Consider the following 1,410-nt stretch of genomic DNA (forward strand, 5'->3'; position numbering starts at 1 on the left):
CACTTTTTTTAAGCATCATCTCCAACTCTCTCCACTCATTTTAGTCACTCTGTTCTAGCCCTGCCATGTAATTTATCTTCCGTTAAATTCACTTGATCGGCGATGTTATTAAATAATTTTAATATCTCATTAATTTACAGTACGCTCTCGAGTTTCGGTAGTCTAGGTTTGCGTAGAGACTAAGAAGCTAACATGCAGAGAGCATAACTAAATCAACATTATTTAATAATAATCTAACGATCATACATATATGACGTTCGAGTACATGCTCGCATCACATATCTGGGTTTCATACAAAACTTTGTACTCGCGTACAGCACGTCTAATAATTATAATTTTATTTGGGCCTCTCATAGATATAGATATATGGATAATTGTGGGTCACATCTATGGGTTGGCGGAGGAGACTCGGCGGCGGAGTTCGGCGGCCTCTTGGCGGAGGCGGGAATTCTCGAGGAGGACTTGGTCGTGAGTGTCGGAGGCGCGAGCGAGGCGGTCGACGAGGCGGTGGTTCTCGCTGCGCAGCCACACCACGTGGGACCACAGCTCGTCCAGGTGGCGCTGCTTCCTCATGCGCGACCGCCGCGCCGACTCGCGGTTCGATATCATCCGCCGCTGCTTCCGCTCCTTCATCACCGCCGCCCCTTCCGCTTCCGCCTCCGCTTCGTCCGTCGACAAGTTGCTACTACCGTTGCTGTTGCTGTTGGTGTTGCTGTTGTAGAATAACTCCACTACGTTGTCTTGGGAGCTTTGCGTCGTCATGAAACCGCTGTTCATCAACATGTTGAGGTTGAAGTTGGGATCGTTGTTGTCGTCGGGGAGGAGATAGTGGAGACATGAGAGTGAGACTTGCTCCAACTCCTGGGCACCACTCAACACGCCTTGTAATTGCTCTTGCATGTTTTCTTTTGAGTTATCTTCTATGTATGTGTTATTGGATGTTGTTTTTGGAAGGAGGAGAGGGCTTTTATAGGACGGGACGAGAGTTTTATGTGGCCCCACTTGAAATATGCACTGATGTTTTTGTTGTGTATTAGGGTAAAACAAGGTTAAGCCTATATATAGTGATAGGGTTGGCTAAGTGCTTTCAGCTTTTTCAGACCATTGGAATATTTTGTAGTAGATTATGTCTTTCTGCTCCTTTTTTTTTTTTTTTTGTTGCTTTTGTGAATGACGAATTAGTGTTTTAATTTATGTCTTTCTAGCTATGTGCCTTGATGTATGATATACATATATATGATCTATATTTTTAGATCATGGATTAACATGTGAGCATGCGCTTCATGTATATATATCATGCTCTAATATTTGTTATGGCTCGTAAAAGTACAAGTGGCGTTTGTGGGTAATCATTTTTCCATATCAAAGTTTGCTGACAGGAGAGAGAGGGAGAGAGAGAGAGAGAATTAT

The 1,410-nt window shown here is 43.8% G+C and overlaps 1 protein-coding gene across 1 annotated transcript; it reads right to left on the reverse strand.

The window, feature by feature from the left end:
• Window positions 1–208: 208 nt before the first annotated feature.
• LOC149408308 (uncharacterized) lies at window positions 209–1,052 on the reverse strand. Its single transcript, XM_089616699.1, has one exon. The coding sequence runs from the start codon at window positions 898–900 to the stop codon at window positions 388–390; it is 513 nt and encodes a 170-aa protein (XP_089472825.1). The 5' UTR covers window positions 901–1,052; the 3' UTR covers window positions 209–387.
• Window positions 1,053–1,410: the final 358 nt, after the last annotated feature.

Source organism: Urtica dioica, chromosome 1, assembly GCF_054948205.1.
Source record: "Urtica dioica subsp. dioica isolate 48M chromosome 1, U.dioica_male_clone48M_v1_H2, whole genome shotgun sequence".
Classification (NCBI taxonomy): domain Eukaryota; kingdom Viridiplantae; phylum Streptophyta; class Magnoliopsida; order Rosales; family Urticaceae; genus Urtica; species Urtica dioica.